Below are 17,963 nucleotides of genomic sequence, written 5' to 3'. Positions count from 1 at the left end.
AGGAAGTTTTACTCTGTACTCTACCAGTGTAGAGTAAGCAGGTTGTTTATCATTCTTTTCTGCAGTTCTCTATCTTACTCAGAATTTCAAACTTAGAAATTTCAGTTTCAGCAATTCAGTTCTCAAGAGCACTATTCTTGACATCACTGCAAAGCAAGCTTGGGCACCCTTGGGTTTTGAGACCCTGAAGACGGCCCACCCAGCGCAGGATCTCAGTCTCACCACTTGAGCTCTGCCCACGCACATGTTAATTCAGATGAATAATAGCACCAAAGAAAGTACACAGCACATTCTTTCATTAATGGGTTTATTCATCAGGAAATGAAGAGAAGAATAAATGCTGCCAATGAGAATACCCAGTTTTCAGGGACTTAAAAGACATTTTTACTTGAATGTGCTAAAAGTTTAAATAAAGAGCAATAAATTATCTAAGTCAGTAATTTTCAAACTGTGTTCGGTGGAGCCCTGGAGTTTTGCAAATGCACCTCAGGGGCAGTGCTGGAGTTAGTAATTATCTTACCAGCTGAATGTCAACTTGCAAAGGAATGAATATACTGAGGCTATAAAGTGGGTGGAATGTCTTTCAAACAGGAGGAACAGACCCTTCCTGCATCCCGAGGGCATAATCAATACTGGATATATGTGACCTTGCTCAAGTCACTTCCCATCTCTGGCTTCTGTTCTGTCCAATGAGAAGATTCAGGGCTGTGATGATCACAAAAAGCTTTCGGCTCTAAACCTCTGAGATCACCTCTTGTTCTTCTCAATGACTACTTTCAGCAGAAGATATTTTTAGAATTATCTTTATACAGCTTCAGTTTCATCGTTTCTTTGCTGTTTCTCAGTGATTGCATATCCTCTCTCTCCGGATAAATGTGACTTTTGGACCTAACAAAACAAAAGTGAACAAACAAAAACATCCCCTAGTTCAGAACCAGATTGTGAAATAAAATTCATATTTTACAGCAAAAAAAATTTAAACATAAAAAAGATGTCTCTGGGGACTTCCCTGGTAGTCCAGTGGATAAGACTCTGGGCTTGCAATGCAGGGGGCCTGGGTTCGATCCCTGGTCAGAGAACTATATCCCGCATGCCACGACTAAGATCCAGAACAGCCAAATAAATAAATATATATTTTTAAGATTTCTTTGCCTTTGGCCTCCTCTCTCCCCACACTGTGCACTGGCTACCCTTTTTGTCCATGAACCAAACCTCCCCACAGGCAGAAATTCCTGCTCAACTATAAACAGCAAGATTTTCCCAGCATCAGCAAGACAACTCCTTAAAAGATAACATTCCTTCTTAATCTTGTAAAGGGCCACAATGACCCCTGACCCACTGCTTGCTAGATTGTGTAAGCTGTCAATAATACATCACTTAATGTATAGCCCTCTGCCTCAAAAGACTTCGGTGACTGTGGTTGACTTCTAATGGACAGAACAGTTCTCCAAGCTTTCTGAGATGCTGTTCCTGGCTTAGATAATCTTCAATTGGGCTGAAAATTTTTTTTTCAATTTCTTTCTTAGATTAGCTGACTAATTTTTCATTGACGAGGTATTTCATTTAGTTCTCCATAAGTGTTTAGTGAGTGCCTTTCAAGAGTCAGGTACTGATGTGGGGGAGACAAAGATGAATAGGCCAAACTTTTCTGTTTTCTCAAGGGGCTCCCAGTCCCTTGAGCTGGTAAAACACACTTGTATGAATTTCTTTTGTGCTTCATAGATGTCACCTAGTTCTGGCCATTCTAGCTGGAGAAGATGAAATGTTTGACCCAGTGATCAGAAAAACTAGTCGTTGCCTTAGAAAGAGAGAGACCTATTTCTCTGACACATGTCTGCCATTTTCAAGGTTTCTGATAAATATCCTCTAGCTCAGAGGCCATAAGGCCTGAATCTATAAGCAAATTACCTTCAATTCCCAGATCCCTTTGGTGGCTGGCTGGTTGGCAATAAAACTTTGTTTACTAGGATCTCTAAATCAGCTTTGTTTGGCAGCTATATTACACTTGGCCCAAACAGATAACTGTACGTAGACAGGAAAGGCTGCTTGTGTAGTAGAAATCTGATTCATTTAGGCCCAAGTCCCAGATCCATCTAACTGGCTTTGGGACTTCGGGCAGGTCCCTCAACTTTGTTGAAATATATATTCCCTTATCTATAAAATGAAATAACAGACATTTCACAATGTTGCCAAATGGATAAGGAATCACCTATATAGAGTTCCCAGTATATGTTAATACCTAGTGATGATTCAAAAGTGGCAGTTCTTTTTATTACCAGGTCTGCAAAGAGGAGCGCCAGATGGTAAAGAGTCTGCCTGCAGCGCAGGAGATCCAGCTTCGATCTCTGGGTCGGGAAGGCCCCCTGGAGAAGGAAATGGCAACCCACTCCAGTATTCTTGCCTGGAGAATCCCATGGACAGAGGAGTCTGGCAGGCTACAGTCCATGGGGTCGCGGAGTCAGACACGACTGAGTGACTTCACACTTTCACTGCAAAGAGGGCATGAGTTATCACACTACCTATGAGAGGAAAACTGGCCTGGACTAGTCCTCTTGGGAGTGTTGCTAGAACTTGAAGGAATCACCACTGAGCTGAGCAGAGGCTTATAAATGTATCCTAGGTGGTGTGTGGCTCTGATAGGGCTTCTTGGAGAGAGCAAACTGCCAGGAACCACCAAAGGAAGACGTTGTGAAACTGAGTCAGCAGTCTGGCTGAAGCAGTTGATGGAGGCAAGGTCTGACCTGGTGTCTCCTGGTTGACATTAGAATTGTAGGAAGGTGAATGAATGAGGCACGTTTTTCCATTGACCTACTTGATTAAGCCAAGGATCTCTATTTGGAAAGCCACATAATCACCATCTGAGGTGTTAAGCCATCAGAAAGTCTCAACAGTTGGAGGAGGCCTTAGGTACCTGTAATAGGTCTAGGATACTGGCAAACAGTCCCTTGAAAATAAAGGAGTCTTCTTTCAACCTCCACATGTGGGGGTAAGAGTCTGCTAGCTCTGAGATTGCAAACTGGAGGCTTTTGTTGTCATATCTTTTTTGACTTGAACCATATTTAAACTGAGATTTCACCAGAATTTCTGACTTTTCTCAAGTATTAGAAATACCTAACCTGCATTCTGATACAGAATGGTACACTGATACCAGCTCTATAGGGATTTCGGGTTATCCACAACTCCTTCCTTGAAATGATGTTTCTTGTGGTTTTTATAACACTGCTCAGTCCTCATGTTCCTCTGCCCTCTTCGACTTTCCCATTCCATCAATCCCTTCCTCCTCTGCCAATCCTTACATGCCAGCAAACTCAGGGCTGTTTTCCATTCTCTTCTCTTTTCCCCAGTCCACGTTCTTTTCTTTCTTTCTTAAATTTTTTGGCGTGCCATGTGTCTTGTGGAATCTTAGTTCCCAGACCAGGGATCAAACCCTGGTCAAACTGCTGAGGAAGCACAGTCTTAACCACTGGACCACCGGGGAAGTACCCCACATACTTTTAATGAACCTCATCTCCTCCCAAGGTTTTGAATCCCAGCTATATGATGCTACAGGCAAGGAAAACTTGTCCCTTCTTCCCTTCTAGATTCTTTAGCTAGTCTATTAATTAAATTGACACAAGAAAAATTAATGGGAGAGAAACAAATTTAATTTCATATGTACAGTTCAGTTCACTCAGTCATGTCTGACTCTTTGCGACCCCATGAATTGCAGCACACTAGGCCTCCCTGTCCATCACCAACTCCTGGAGTTCACCCAAACTCATGTGCATCAAGTCAGTGATGCCATCCTGCCATCTCATCCTCTGTCATCCTCTTCTCCTTCTGCCCTCAATCCCTCCCAGCATCAGGGTCTTTTCGCATGAGGTCGGGAGCTCATAAAAATGTGGTACTCAAAAGAGTTACCAAAGTAGACAGCTTTTATACCTTTTAGACAAGGAAACAATAAATTTGTGAGGAATTGAAAAGATAAAGGGGTTTGGGCTTGGAGTTAACAAATTGGTGGTGAAGTAACAAGGTTTGTTTATATAGCCTTTCATGTCCCTAAATTGCCTGTCTCTGGTGATAAGGATGCCCTGTAGCCTCCTGGTACAGGGAGGGTACCTTTGACATGGGAGACTGATTTCCTGCTTTCAGGTGGACAAAGGAGAGTCAGGGTGTTCTTGCACTGACTTTTTTTTAAAGTTAATTAATTTATTCTTGGCTGCACTAGGTCTTCATTGCTGCATGCAGTCTTTCTCGAGTTGCGGAGAGCGGGGGCTACTCTTCATTGCAGTGCACAGGCTTCTCATTGCCGTGGTCTCTCCTGTTGTGGAGCACAGGCTCTAGGTCCATGGGCTTCAGTAGTTGCAGCACGCAGGCTCAGTGGTTGTGGTGCCTAGGCTTGGCTGCTCCGTGGCATGTGGAATCTTCCCCAACCAGGGATCGAACCTGTGTCCCCGGCTTTGGCAGGTGGATTCTTATCCACTAGACCACCAGGGAAGTCCTGGTGTTTCTTAAGACTGTTTCTTAAGTAGCTTTTTAATTCAAAATAATCAATATGCAGCATATTGGGGGTGGCATATTTTGTTCCCCTTCGCTGTTGATGGTCATGGTAAAGTGTGGCACATGGAGGACTTGTTGAGTTGTGCATGTCCAAGGTAGGATCCTGGTATGTGGTTTTCTTTTTCCCTTTCATCATTTAATTGACCTAGACTGTTTTTTTAAAAGATTATTGAATTATGGTTGATTTACAATGTTGTGTTTAATTTCTGCTGTATAGCAAGGTGATTCAGTTATATAGACATGTGCATTCGTTTTTGTGTTCCTTTCCATTATGGTTTATCACAGGATATTTAATATCGTTTCCTGGGCCATACAAGAGAACCTTGTTGTTGATCCATTCTATATATAATAGTTTACATCTGCTAATACCAAATTCCTAATCCAACTCTTTCTCACCCCTACTCTCCTTTAGCAATAAGTCTGTTCTCTATGCCTGTGAACCTGTTTCTGTTTTGATGGTAATTTGTGCTGTATTTTAGAATCCACGTATAAGTAATTTCATACGGCATTTGTCTTTCTCTTTCAGACTTACTTCACTTAGTATGATCTTCTCTAGGTCCATCCACTTTGCTGCAAATAGCATTGTTTTCTTCATTTTTATGACTGACTAGTATTCAGTGTGTGTGTGTGTGTCATTTAGGTTGTGTCCATGTCTTGTGAAGCCCCCTGGTGGCTCAGATGGTAAAGAGTCTGCCTGCAATGCAGGAGACCCGGGTTCGATCCCTGGGTTGGGAAGATCCCTTGGAGAAGGAAATGGCAACCCACTCCAGTAATCTTGCCTGCAAAATCCCACGGATGTAGGAGACTGGCAGGTACAGTTCATGGGGTTGCAAAAAGTCAGACATGACGGAGCGACTTCACTCTCACTTTCCTGTCTTCTTGATTATTGTGAATAGTGCAGCTATGAACATAGGGGTGCATGTATCTTTTTAAATTATAGTTTTGTCTGGATTCTGGATATATATCCAGGCGATTTTCTGAGCAACTTTCATTTAAAATATGGGCTTCCCTTGTGGCTCAGCTGGTAAAGAATCTGCCTGCATTGTGGGAGACCTGGGTTCTATCCCTGGGTTGGGAAGATCCCCTAGAGAAGGGAAAGGCTACCCGCTCCAGTATTCTGGCCTGGAGAATTCCATGGACAGTATAGTCCTGTTCACTTCAGTTGCTCAGTCGTGTCTGAATCTTTGCAACCCCATGGACTGTAGCACTCCAGGCCTCCCTGTCCTTCATCAACTCCTGGAGTTTATTCAAACTCATGTCTATAGAGTCAGTGATGCCATCCAACCATCTCATCCATTGTCGTCCCCTTTTCCTCCCACCTTCAATCTTTCCCAGGATCAGGGTCTTTTCAAATGAGTCAGTTCTTCACATCATGTGGCCAAAGTATTGGAGTTTCAGCTTCAACATCAGTCCTTCCAATGAACACCCAGGACTGATTTCCTTTAGGATGGACTGGTTGGATCTTGCAGTCCGATGGACTCTCAAGAATCTTCTGCAACACCACAGTTCAAAAGCATCAATTCTTTGGTGCTCAGCTTTCTCTATAGTCCAACTCACATCCATACATGACTACTGGAAAAACCATAGCTTTGACTAGATGGACCTTTGTTGGCAAAGTAATGTCTCTGCTTTTTAATATGCTGTCTAGGTTGGTCACATCTTTTCTTCCAAGGAGCAAGTGTCTTTTAATTTCATGGCTGCAGTCACCATCTGCAGTGATTTTGGAGCCCCCCAAAATAAAGTCTCGCACTGTTTCTACTGTTTCCCCATCTATTTGCCATGAAGTGATGTGGCCACATGACATGACCCTGTTTTGTGTGTGTGTGTTCACTTACTTTAATAACACTACATTTATCATGTTATCACCATGGAATGTAAATTCAGGTTAGACAAGAGAATTTCACAAGTACAGCAAAGCATTCTGTGACATACCAAAGTTTGTAGAATATCTGACCAAACCAGCTTGCTCATCAATCACTTCCATTATAGCCATTTTATTTAGTTGATGATTCTTTTGGAGAGAATAAACATACTGTGCACATTTAAAAAGTGTTTTTTATTTACCTTTGCATTAGCACCTAAAACACACATTTGTTTCAAAATAACATTTAAAATTATTCTAATATAACAGCAGCAAAATCTAATTCTGCAACTACAAAAGCGCTAATAGGGATAGACAGTTAAGTTGTTCTCATGTTTACAACTATGACCTAAAATAAATACTACTTCAAAGTGGCTCTGTTACCAACTTTTTACTTGCAGGGAGGTTTATCATGTTATATTCCATGTACTATTCTGAAAGGGTTCCTCAAGAGCCAACCAGCCCTTAAAACAGTACTCAGTCCACAGGACAGAAAGTTAAATTAACAGCAGTAAATAGGACTCCTGCTGCTGCTAAGTCACTTCAGTCGTGTCCGACTCTGTGCGATCCCATAGTCGGCAGCCCACCAGGCTCCCCCGTCCCTGGGATTCTCCAGGCAAGAACACTGGAGTGGGTTGCCATTTCCTTCTCCAATGCATGTAAGTGAAAAGTGAAAGTGAAGTTGCTCAGTCATGTCCAACCCTCAGCGACCCCATGAACTGCAGCCTTCCAGGCTCCTCCATCCGTGGGATTTTCCAGGCAGGAGTACTGGAGTGGGGTGCCATTGCCTTCTCCAAAATAGGACTCCTACATTACATCAAAAGCATATGATATTCTGCAGCAACTGGGAGCATTTTCAGGATTGGCATGTTGTCTTCTTTAGAACTAATTTCAACAGAAGAGTTTAAGAGGGTGGACAGGTATCTCTATTAAATGTATTTAAAAGTGACATGTTTCTTTTGTGCCGATCTGAATCTGACTCCCCCGAATGACCTAGCTAGTGAACTAGTCACCAGTAATCTGGTCAGCAGGCAAATCAAGCCTGCAAGAAAATAAGCCAATATTCAAATTACCATGTTCTTGTCTGACCCAAAAAATTTATTTTCAGCATAAATATATAACCTCAGTATGAGATGTCTAATTAAAGCAAGCACCACCAACAAGACCAAGATGGCATCTCCTCTTCTAAGGTTTAGGTTTTGCCCAGAATTCTTGATACAGGGAATAACCCATACCAAGAGACATTGCTCCCACAACAAAGCTTTGGGCTGCCACACACATGTGGATCAGGTGAACAGAAATTTTAATATTTCCCCTCTATATAATCCACATGCAATAATTGCTGCAAAACCTGCCATTCCCATGGGGACAAATGGTGCCTCTCTTAGCTTTTCGGGTAAGTTAACATCCCTGATCTTCATCATATGAGGAAAGAGAAACATGTGTCCCTTGACATAGTGATTGAAGAATCTTCAGACAACCACAAGATGTTTCAGGTTCCTATCCACTAGTGACCACACTCCTGCACCTGCTGTCCAGCTGGCTTCTCCTAGATGAGTATTTTTTGAATGCTGAGTTTTTCACTCTCTTATTTCACCTTCATCAAGAGACTCTTTAATTCCTCTTTGCTTTCTGCCATAAGGGTGGTGTCATCTGCATATCTGAGGTTATTGATATTTCTCGCAGAGATCTTGATTCCAGCTTGTGCTTCATCCAGACTGGCATTTGGCATGATGTACTCTGCATATAAGTTAAATAAGCAGGATGACAATATAAAGCCTTGACGTACTTCTTTCCCAATTTGGAACCAGTCTGTTGTTCCAGTTCTAACTGTTGCTTCTGGACCTGCATACAGGTCTCACAGGAGGTGGGTCAGGTGGTCTGTATTCCCATCTCTTTAAGAATTTTCCACAGTTTGTTGTGATCCACACAAAGGCTTTAGCGTAGTCAATGAAGCATAAGTAGATGTTTTCTGAAATTCTCTAGCTTTTCTATGATACAGTGGATTCCGGCAATTTGATCTGTGGTTCTGCCTTTTCTAAATCCAGTTTGTACATCTGGAAGTTCTCAGTTCACAAACTGTTGAAGCCTAGCTTGAAGGTTTTGAGCATTACTTTGCTAGCATGTGAAATGAGTGCAATTTTGTGGTAGTTGGAACATTCTTTGGCATTGCCTTTCTTTGAGACTGGAATGAAAACTGACCTTATCCAGTCTCGTGGCCACTCACTGCTGAGTTAATCAAATTTGCTGGCATACTGAGTGCTGCACTTTTAACAGCATTATCTTTTAGGATTTGAAATAGCTCAACTGGAATTCCATCACCTCCACTAGCTTTGTTCGTAGTGATGCTTCCTAAGGCCCACTTGACTTCACATTCCAGGATGTTTGGCTATAGGTGAGTGATCACACTGTCGTGGTTATCTGGGTCATTGAGGTCTTTTTGTATAGTTCTTCTGTGTATTCTTGCCACCTCTTCTTAATATCTTATACTTCATTATAGTTTTGATTTTCATTTCTCTAATAATTAGCAATGATGAGCATCTTTTCATGTGCCTGTCATCTGTATGTCTTCTTTGGAGGTAGATCTATTTAGGTCTTCTGCCCATTTTTGATTGGGTTGTTTATTGTTGTTATTGAGTTGTATTTGTTTGTACATTTTGGAAATTGATTCCTTGTAGTTGCTTCATTTGTAAATATTTTCTCCCATTCTGTAAGCTGTCATTTGATTTTGCTGTGGTTTCCTTTGCTGAACAAAACCTTGTACGTTTGATTAGATCTCATTTATTTTTGCTTTTATTTCTATTGCTTTGGGAGATTGACTTAAAATATTGGTATCAGTCAGTCAGTCTGTTCAGTCGCTCAGTCGTGTCCTACTCTTTGCAATGCCATGAATTGCAGCACACCAGGCCTCCCTGTCCATCACCAACCCCCGGAGTTCACCCAAACTCATGTGCATCAAGTTGGTCATGCCATCCAGCCATCTCATCCTCTGTCGTCCCCTTCTCCTCCTGCCCCCAATCCCTCCCAGCATCAGAGTCTTTTCCAATGAGTCAACTCTTCACATGAGGTGGCCAAAGTATTGGAGTTTCACTTTCAGCATCAGTCCTTCCAATGAACACCCAGGACTGATTTCCTTTAGGATAGACTGGTTGGATCTCCTTGCAGTCCAAGGGACTCTCAAGAGTCTTCTCAAACACCACAGTGCAAAAGCATCAATTCTTCGGCACTCAGCTTTCTTCACAGTCCAACTCTCACATCCATACATGACCACAGGAAAAACCATAGCCTTGACTAGACAGACCTTTGTTGGCAAAGTAATGTCTCTGCTTTTCAATATGCTGTCTAGGTGGGTCATAACTTTCCTTCCAAGGAGTAAGCGTCTTTTAATTTCATGGCTGCAGTCACCGTCTGCAGTGATTTTGGAGCCCCCCAAAATAAAGTCTGACACTGTTTCCCCATCTATTTGCCATCAAGTGATGGGACCAGATGCCATGATCTTCATTTTCTGAATGTTGAGCTCTAAGCCAACTTTTTCATTCTCCACTTTCACTTTCAGCAAGAGGCTTTTAAGTTCCTCTTCACTTTATGCCATAAGGGTGGTGTCATCTGCATATCTGAGGTTATTGATATTTCTCCCGGCAATCTTGATTCCAGCTTGTGCTTCTTCCAGCCCGGCGTTTCTCATGATGTACTCTGCATAGAAGTTAAATAAGCAAAGTGACAATATACAGCCTTGACATACTCCTTTTCCTATTTGGAACCAGTCTGTTGTTCCATGTCCAGTTCTAACTGTTGCTTCCTGACCTGCATACAGGTTTCTCAAGAGGCAGGTCAGGTGGTCTGATGTTCCCATCTCTTTCAGAATTTTCCACAGTTTATTGTGGTTCACACAGTCAAAGACTTTGGCATAGTCAATAAAGCAGAAATAGATGGTTTTCTGGAATTCTCTTGCTTTTTTGATGATCCAGCGGATGTTGGCAATTTGATATCTGGTTCCTCTGCCTTTTCTAAAACCAGCTTGAACATCTGGAAGTTCATGGTGCATGTACTGCTGAAGCCTGGCTTGGAGAATTTTGAGCATTACTTTACTAGCGTGTGAGATGAGTGCAATTGTGCGGTAGTTTGAGCATTCTTTGGCATTTATGTCAATTTATGCTTTTTCTATATTCTCTTCAAGGAGCTTTATGCTGTCATGTCTTAAGCCATTTTGAGTTGTTTTGCCCATGCAAGTGCATGTCTGGCTTCACTGCCTTGCATATGGCTGTCTCCCTTTCCTGCCCCACTTGCTGGTGGTGCAGTCTTCTCTCCATTCCATCTTCTTGCCTCCTTTGTGGAAGATTGACCGTACATGAGTGGTTTATTTCTGGGTTCTTTATTCTGTTCCATTGGTCCATATGTCTATTTACCATGCTGTTTTGATTACTGTAGCTTTCTAGTATTGTCTGAATTCTGGGAGGGATATACCTCCTGCTTTGTTCTTTTTCCTCAAGATTGCACTGGCAATTCTGGGTCTTTTACAATTCCATATAAGTTTCAGGACTATTTGTCCTGGTTTTGTGAAAAAATGCCATGAGTAATTTGATAAGGATTGCATTAAATGTGTAAATTGTTTTGGGTAGTATTGCCATTTTAACAATATTACTATTTTCAATCTAAGAGGATATCTTTCCATTTCTTTGAAACATAATTTCCTTTATTAATGTTCTATAGTTCTCAGCATGTCTTTCACCTTTGACCTAGGCTGTTTTTATTTTTAAAATCGTAATGTTCATTTTGGAAATATACCCAAACAGATAAAGAAATAGAAATTGCCTGTAATCCAGAGATAATCATTGTTAATGTTTTGGTTACTTAAAGTAGAATTCTTTGTTGATATCCATCACTATCCTCTTACCATAAATTCTTTTCCTTCATAAGCTTATTATATTAATACTGTTTTATTTTCTATCTTCTTTGCTTATGTTTGACCCAGTGTTGCAACCTCCAGGCCCCATAACGCCTGACACACAGGAGATGCTCAGTAAGTTTTTGTTGAATAAATGAGGTGTTGTTTTTTTTTAAATTACAGAATAGGGCTGAGGTTATACTTCATATACAGTTCTAGATTTTTATTCATTTAGCATGACATTTCATTATGCTAATTTAAAACCCTTTAGTGATTTCTCATTACCCTTAGAACAAAGTCTAAAATCCTTACTAAATCCTGCAAGCTGTGAGTCTTTGGAAAGACACAGAAGCCTCATTTTTGAATCCTCAGAATCCGTCATAGCCCAGTTCCAGGCTCTTTTCTCCATTTTCTCCCTTCCTAGATTTGTATTCATGATTTAAAGTGCCAGTGAGCACTGGTGGTGTGATTTCATCCAGTTCCAATAACTACTTACACTTACATGCTAAATCAATGAGTAGTTGGACTTAATAAGATTTAAAGTTTTGCCAAGTTTGCTCAAAAGAGCAAGAGATATTAATGGTGGGTAAATTGGGAAGTGAGGCCATGGGGAAGGGTGATGGATTCTGAGAAAGTAGAAGGACCAATTGATTGGAGGTCCTGAAGAATTACCCAAGTGAATGGACAAGACTGAGTTAAAAGTAATGATTGGAGACTGAGATAATAGGGCCTAAAAATATTTACCTATTTTATTAATATAATAAGACAATTAAAGCTGGGATTCAGTTGGCATAGACCTCAGGTAAGACAAGAGTGTGGCTGACTAAATAGATCAGTTCTTCTAAAGACAGCAGCTCTCTGGGATTGCCTTGAGAACTCCACCTACTCTACAAGGAGAAAGCTGGATAGGACAGTGGGGAAAGGGCGTTTAGGACAAGCTAGCTTGCAGTGTTTGTCAGACTGCCTCTTGACCCAAGATCAATGGCTTTTCCCAGAAATTCGGAAAAGATAAAGTAGGGTTTGCTGGGTAAGCTGTCCTCCAATTGCTGCAACTCCAACAGTAGGGTGGTGGTGGTGACGGTGGTAGGAGGGGAACAGCCAGGCCCCAGGTGTTAGGTTCCTCTGTCTCTGACTAGTCTATTTAAGGACTTTGGCTCTCTCCTTAACTCTTGGCAGAAGGTTTTCAATCTTCTCTATGAAATTCCATCCTACTGTTACATCCAAAGTATTTTTTCAGTATTACCTGTAGCTGCTATGTCTCAAGACAGCACCACTTCTTAGACAGCTGGGGCTGAAACAAGGGTAGAAATGTGCTCTAATACACCACAAGACTTCTAAACTATTTCTCCCACAGTCATCTGGGATGATGAGTCCATTCTTTTACGAATTCATAAGCTCTGGAAATAAACCAAGGCTCCCAATCCATGAACCAGGCACCTAAGCATAAGATGCTTAGAACTTGTTCAACTTTCAGTTTGCTTATCTTTAAAGAAAGTGATTATTAATATCAATAGATAATAGTGATATTATCAGATCTTTCAAGGTATCTTGTGTTCAGAAACCCTATAACAGTAAGGATGAAAAGCATAGTATCACAGTATCTGAAAGTGGCTGTTAAACAGATGGTCTCAATGGAATTAACAGGAGAGGTCAGTATACTTTTGATGACAATATTAAAAGGACAACTGATTTTATTAAATATTAGAAAACTCAAAACATATGGGCTTCCCTGGCGGCTCATTGCTAAAGAACCCTCCTGCCAATGCAGGCGATGCCAGTTCAACCCCTGAATCAGGAAGATCTCCTACAGAAGGAAATGGCAATCCACTCCAATATTCATGCCTGGGAAATTCCTTAGACAGCGGAGCCTGGTGGACTACAGTCCATGGAGTCTCAAAAGAGTCAGACACGACTTAGTGACAAAACAACCACAACAACAAAACTCAAAACACACATGCAACCAATATTGACACTGTAAATTAATAACTCTAGCTCTACCCTGAGGATACGAGTTGAGTTCAATGTATGTTTGCATGTCTATATTCTAAGCCATTCCCCAAATCTGCTCTTCTAGGATAAAATGAAAATGAAAGGGAAGACAGTGGTGAAAAAAAAATTTAGAGATATCAAAGTGTAAAGATATGCAAAGTATGCTACAAATTAAAATTAAAACTAGACCAGGATATTTACATATTTTATTAAATCTTTACAATCAGTAATTATAATCAAATACACAACTATATACAAGGATTATATACATTTTGCCCAGACTTTTACATCACAGTACATAGTTTCCCTTAGAAATATTGTATACATTTATCACCAAACAATAAAATCCAACAACAGTAGTGTTACAGCACCTGTTAGTACAGACATCTTTTTTCATAAATTACATCATAAGAAAATATACGGCTGTAAATTGGGCTTTTAAAAATGTCTTTTATAAAATCTGAACATACAATATTTCATTCACAGAATGTTTTTTTTTCTATGTTCTGACTGAAGCCTTGTGCATAAAACGACCAGTTGGAATATTTACTAAATGCCCCCTCCTCTAAATTGATAAGCACTATTGGAATTATGGATGCTGAGCTTTCTTTATGATGAATTTGGCATGGGGTCTGGTGAGGGAACAAATGCTGGTTTAACTACTCAAAGGGCCATGAGATGGTAATTTAAATTAAAATAAAAATCTCAAGAGTATATTAGAGAAGTTAAAATCACAGAGTGCACAGTTTTTCATTTTACTCTCTAAACACTGTGAAGAGAAAGGGAAAAGTATAATGTTAAAAAATTTGTTCTGAAACAACTGTATTCTTGTTGGAAGCCTATTAAAAGTTAAAAAGAAAAAAGAAAACCTACCCAACAAAATATCCCATCCCAAACATATCTAGGAAATTACAATTTTTCACACCTAAAACTTTATGAGAAAAGCACTGCAAATTAGGGTATATCATTTTAATGGAGTTTCCTAAGCAGAAAAAACTTGAACTATTTTTAGTAGGTAAACAAGTGAAGTTTTAAAACTTGAAAATACCTGAATTAAATACTTTCTCTAATATCTAACTTTTAACTTTCAGATAAAATCCATACTTGATTCCAGGTTTGTAAACATTGTATAAATCCTTCTTAGTCACTTTTATGGCTGTGGTGATCACTTCAGCTCTATCTCTATGCAGCCAACAGCTAACTGAGGTAGACCAGATGTTTCTAAAATTCAGGGTCACACAAAAACCCCTGAATCTTTAGGAAGTAAATAAAATGCTATAAAAGGTACTTAAAAAACAAAACATTTAAAAAAATGCCTAATGCTGTTGAAACTTTTCATGAACTTAAAAACAACTTCGTGGCAGTATGTCAGTTAAGAATGGAGAGTCAGTGACAATGTTGGAGTTTTGAAGCTGAACATTATACCTTCTTTTCTTAGCTAGGGAAAAATCAAGTATAATTCCTTCTGCTATTAATTTTTATAGTTTGTTAATTTTATAGTTAAATTTTTTTTTTAAGTATTCATTTTTCTAGACAAGCTGATGGTTTAGTCACTAAGTTGTGTCCGACTCTTGTGACCCCATGGACTGTAGCCTGCCAGGCTCCTCTGTCCATGGGATTCTCCAGGCAAGAATACTGGAGTGGGTTGCCATTTCCTTCTCCAAGTTGCTTCTAGACCTCAATGAATGGCAACAACTCCCCCTAATGGCCAAAGAAAGGGTAAGTGGCAGTAAGCTGGCTTTTCTGTGTATGCCACAAGATCTCTGCTGGAAATAAAATTATGTTGTTTTGATAAATTAGAAAAGCTAGATTTGACAACAATGGCTTTGAACTACAAAAAGAAAACCAAATCAATGTATATAAGGCTTCTGTAATCCAAGTCTTAAAGGAACATCTGCTCCTTTTCTCCAAGCCCCAGTCCTATAAATCAAGGCAAGTCAAGTAATTACGCTTCAACTATTTTGGCAGCTTTGCAATCAAAATGAACAAAGTACTATGTCTATTCTTCCATATACTCTATGTATTATAGTTCTATCATCTTTTTACACCAAATTTCACATGCAGAGAGACTAAAAATATCCATTTTGGTGTCAGGTTTAATTAAGGGCCAAAAAAAGTCTTTTATACTACTCTTTTTTCCCCCCCTCAAAATGAATTCTCTATTAGATTTATTACTCACTGACCCAATTAACTTCAGCTGGAATTTTTGAAAGCAGCTATTTATCCCCTTACAAAAGAACATGTTTACCTGGGATCTAAGACATACTGTACATGAATATACATAACTACAATACAGCACTGCTGTTCTTTTAACAGCTCCATATACAGTTTAAGTTCATCAGTACCTCCAAAACTGTGTTTTAAGGAAAAAAATTATTATATAATGACACGGTAAAGAAAAAGAAAAGTCTCAAATATTCCTTTAGAACTGATTCACGTATGTTTAAAAAATAAATAGAGTAAAGCCATGATTTCAATTACAGGGCTGTCTACAGATATCAACAAAAAAGTTCTAAAAACTTAAATGTGGCCAGCACCAGACTGCCACACACATACACACACACACCCCCAAAAAAAATTAAAAATAGGGGAAAAGGTTCCATTAAGCTATACGGCTATATGTTAGTTGCTACTGTGTTTTTTACACAGGTTACCATAGACTAATTTTCAAGTCCATATTGGAAGGAATACTCATTAAAACAAAACAAAACAAAACTTAAAAACCATGATCAACAGAAAATGTGACAGATTCCTTAGGTGCAACTTTAGCAACTATAGTTTCAAAGGAGGAAAAAATAGTAGTTACTCCAGAATTTTTAGACCACTACCACAGTTTTATCATGGCTAAGACAGAAAAATGGAACAAAATGTATTCAGCTATTGGCAACACAGGTCTTGTGGCTCAAAATGCATACTACACATGGGATGGAGTAAGGCTGATGGCTAGAGGTAATCACCTCCAAAGAAATGAACTGGAAAAGATTTATAATTTACCCTACAAAGATATAACCTTAAGTTCCATTTCAGAGTAGTCACAGCTTTCCCTATGGAAGGCCCAATGGCAAGTTCATATTGCAACATTACAGTTTCTCCCTTGCTCCATTTTTCAAGAGTATTAGGTAACCAATTCCCACATTATATGACCTTTTTACCTGGTCCCAATGATTAGTCTTTACGCAAAGAACTCACTGAGAAAGTACACTGGCTTCACCTTTGGTTTAAATGAAAAGGACACCGATAAGAGGGAAAAAAATCAAGTCATCTCGATCATGTTACACAATGAAGCGAGTGAAAATGTTGAGCAAAGACTGTTTTCACCATGAATGCATTTGCTTCACAACCATTTAGGTCACTTTGAGTGTTTCTGTGAAGGCAGCATAACCAGAATGCCCACAAAACTCCTATGCGTTTTCCCCAAAGAACCTCTAACCCGCAAACCAAGAAAACAGAGAGCTTCCTTTAATTAGAAAGCTGTACAAATCTGTATTCCCCACCTCATAGTTAACTAGATATGTTTCTTAGCTACTATCCAGAGACTGCAGAAATCTGGTTCCAAGGAATGCCCAGTAATCTTTTCCTGGCCCAAGGTGTGCAGCAGGATGGTACACTCCTGTCACCTGGGGGGTGGGGGAGGACTGTGAGTTTGCATTTTTGATGGGACAGTTTTAAACAAGGTCAGTTCTAACACAGCGTGTTCCAGATTCCTATGAAAACTAACTCTCCCAGTCAGAACGTGGTTGCTCATCACCATACTTAAAGCCTCCCATGAAGAGAGCCTGCTTAGTATCAGGGTGTCTATTAACCACAGTTTACCTTTTCTTTTGAAATACCTACCACCAGGTAGACTTTTGTGAGTCAGAGCTCATCCTTATCCATCATTTCAAATGCTTCTATGTCTTCATTCCAGTCTGCTAATATGGAGTCTATAGGCTGGGCCTTTTTGCCCCAGCTAACATTAGGATTGGAATCCTCCTCAGTTTCTGGCTGTTCTTGAAGTTGGTTATCTAAATCTGTACATTCACCATCAAGACTTGTAGTCTCGAGGTTTTCCATGGGGTTAGAATCCTGTTCAGAAGAAGAAACGCTTGCAGCACTGTCTGTATCTACTGGAGATAAAGCTTCTGGGTGAGAGTTCACAGAACTTTCCTCAGGAGACTCTTGATCAACCAGATCAATCTCCTGAGACCTTGATGCAATCTGTTCAGCACTCTGAGAGTCATTTTCAGAGGATGGTTGTTCTTCATTTTCCATCTCAGGATCTGTACATGAAAGAAACAAACTTCATGCTACTTTCCTGCTCAAAACATGTACTATCATATTCTCAAAACCATACTGGCTTTAGTACTAAAGCAAAAAGCTGAGAGTTAAAAGAAAACCATGTTAATGCAGGATGACTCTAATAAAGACTGCCGTCAGTGGGTGTCACCAAATGCCAAGAAATACACTAAACAGTAATATTAAAATGCATATAAATTTATATTATAGGTCTTAAATTTATTAAACACCTAAATTCAGGAAAGCCCAAACATGAGAACATATTAAAGCAAACAAAATTTAAACAGTGCATGCCACTGCTGTAATTTTAATATTCTTTGAAAAGTGAAATTCCCACTCAAGAAACCATGAAAATGCAGATACTGCAAAATTAAATGATTAAAATTAAATGATTCAGGGATATCAATGTGATTA

At 39.8% G+C, this 17,963-nt stretch overlaps 1 protein-coding gene, 1 long non-coding RNA gene and 1 pseudogene across 7 annotated transcripts in view; 1 reads left to right on the top strand and 2 right to left on the bottom strand.

Annotated features, from left to right (window-relative positions):
• The window catches only part of LOC147356212 (uncharacterized), a 30,911-nt gene that overhangs the window by 8,125 nt on the left and 4,823 nt on the right, over positions 1 to 17,963 (top strand). The gene's annotated exons all lie outside the window — the stretch shown is intronic.
• On the bottom strand, positions 7,463 to 8,654 carry LOC147356213 (HIG1 domain family member 1A, mitochondrial pseudogene; annotated as a pseudogene).
• EDEM3 (ER degradation enhancing alpha-mannosidase like protein 3) overlaps positions 13,467 to 17,963 on the bottom strand; it is a 73,026-nt gene continuing 68,529 nt past the window's right edge. For all 6 annotated transcript variants that reach the window (XM_086343409.1, XM_086343408.1, XM_086343412.1 and 3 more), the window contains one exon: positions 13,467 to 17,533. In XM_086343409.1, coding sequence (XP_086199535.1) covers positions 17,130 to 17,533 — 404 coding nt within the window. In that variant the 3' untranslated portion in view covers positions 13,467 to 17,129. The remainder of the gene's footprint in view (positions 17,534 to 17,963) is intronic.

Source organism: Bos grunniens, chromosome 16 (genome assembly GCF_055505025.1).
Source record: "Bos grunniens cultivar Pamir isolate PY7600 chromosome 16, Bosgru_T2T1.0, whole genome shotgun sequence".
NCBI lineage: Eukaryota > Metazoa > Chordata > Mammalia > Artiodactyla > Bovidae > Bos > Bos grunniens.
This window is presented reverse-complemented; position numbering and strand designations above follow the sequence as displayed.